Source organism: Chrysochloris asiatica, unplaced genomic scaffold (genome assembly GCF_000296735.1).
Source record: "Chrysochloris asiatica unplaced genomic scaffold, ChrAsi1.0 scaffold00059, whole genome shotgun sequence".
Classification (NCBI taxonomy): domain Eukaryota; kingdom Metazoa; phylum Chordata; class Mammalia; order Afrosoricida; family Chrysochloridae; genus Chrysochloris; species Chrysochloris asiatica.
Genome location: NW_006408577.1, coordinates 12,506,799 through 12,507,737, shown reverse-complemented (window position 1 = coordinate 12,507,737; position 939 = coordinate 12,506,799). Strand labels below are relative to the sequence as shown.

Genomic DNA, 939 nt, shown 5'->3' with positions numbered 1-939 from the left:
AAAAATATTTTAATAATTATTGGAGTTCTTTCAAATAATTAAATTAAAACATGAAAACAGAACTCACAACTCAACAAAAATAACATCATTAAATGCTTGAAATGATGTAAATAAATGTATACAAAGACATCATTTTTTCCCTATAAAACATGTTCAAATCTCATAGAAAGATATCTTAAGTACCATGCTCTGAATTATAAAGTTAAATATAATTAATAGAATTGAACATATATATATAAACATAATCAAACTAACAATTAAAATTGTTGGCAAACATGTTAAGAAAAACAATGTCACATAAAGTATTCATTAAAATATGAAATAATATAGCAAGAAAATATGAATTTATTTTAAAAAGCTTACTAATCTCAGTAGATCTGCTAGGTATCGGAGGTGGCTGTGTGCCATTGCGGGTAGGTATTGGTATTGAAGACTGGGTTGATACTGGAGAAAACGGAATCATATCAAAGATGTCAGTGGAGGGAGACTTAGGGGTCACACTGCTGACCTGCAATGAAGATAATATGAATTATGATAGCAATTCATCTAGATATATAATAATTTCAAATATATCATAACATATAAGACACGTATAACAAAAAAATTAGGTTGAATTATATTCACATGCCATTTTTATAGATAACAGAGTTAAATATTGGCAATTTATTATGATTCAAGATGTCATACCAAATAAAACTGACCAGCTAGAAAACAATGGACAACTTTTGCAAAATAATTCTCCAACATGATGGCAAAACATGATGACTACAATATTCTAGAATGAATATACAGATATACTGAATTAAAAAAAATTCTATAGACAATTGATATTTATATAAGGACTGGAAACAGGTTAGAAACTATTTATATAAGAAAATTTCAGTGATACAGTTTATATAAGATTATGAATTTTGAACAAATAATTGAATATGAATGATC

General features: G+C 26.3%; 1 protein-coding gene across 3 annotated transcripts in view; it reads right to left on the bottom strand.

Moving 5' to 3' along the window:
• GULP1 (GULP, engulfment adaptor PTB domain containing 1) overlaps positions 1–939 on the bottom strand; it is a 191,984-nt gene that overhangs the window by 33,761 nt on the left and 157,284 nt on the right. For all 3 annotated transcript variants that reach the window (XM_006864034.1, XM_006864032.1, XM_006864033.1), the window contains one exon: positions 364–508. In XM_006864034.1, coding sequence (XP_006864096.1) covers positions 364–508 — 145 coding nt within the window. The remainder of the gene's footprint in view (positions 1–363; positions 509–939) is intronic.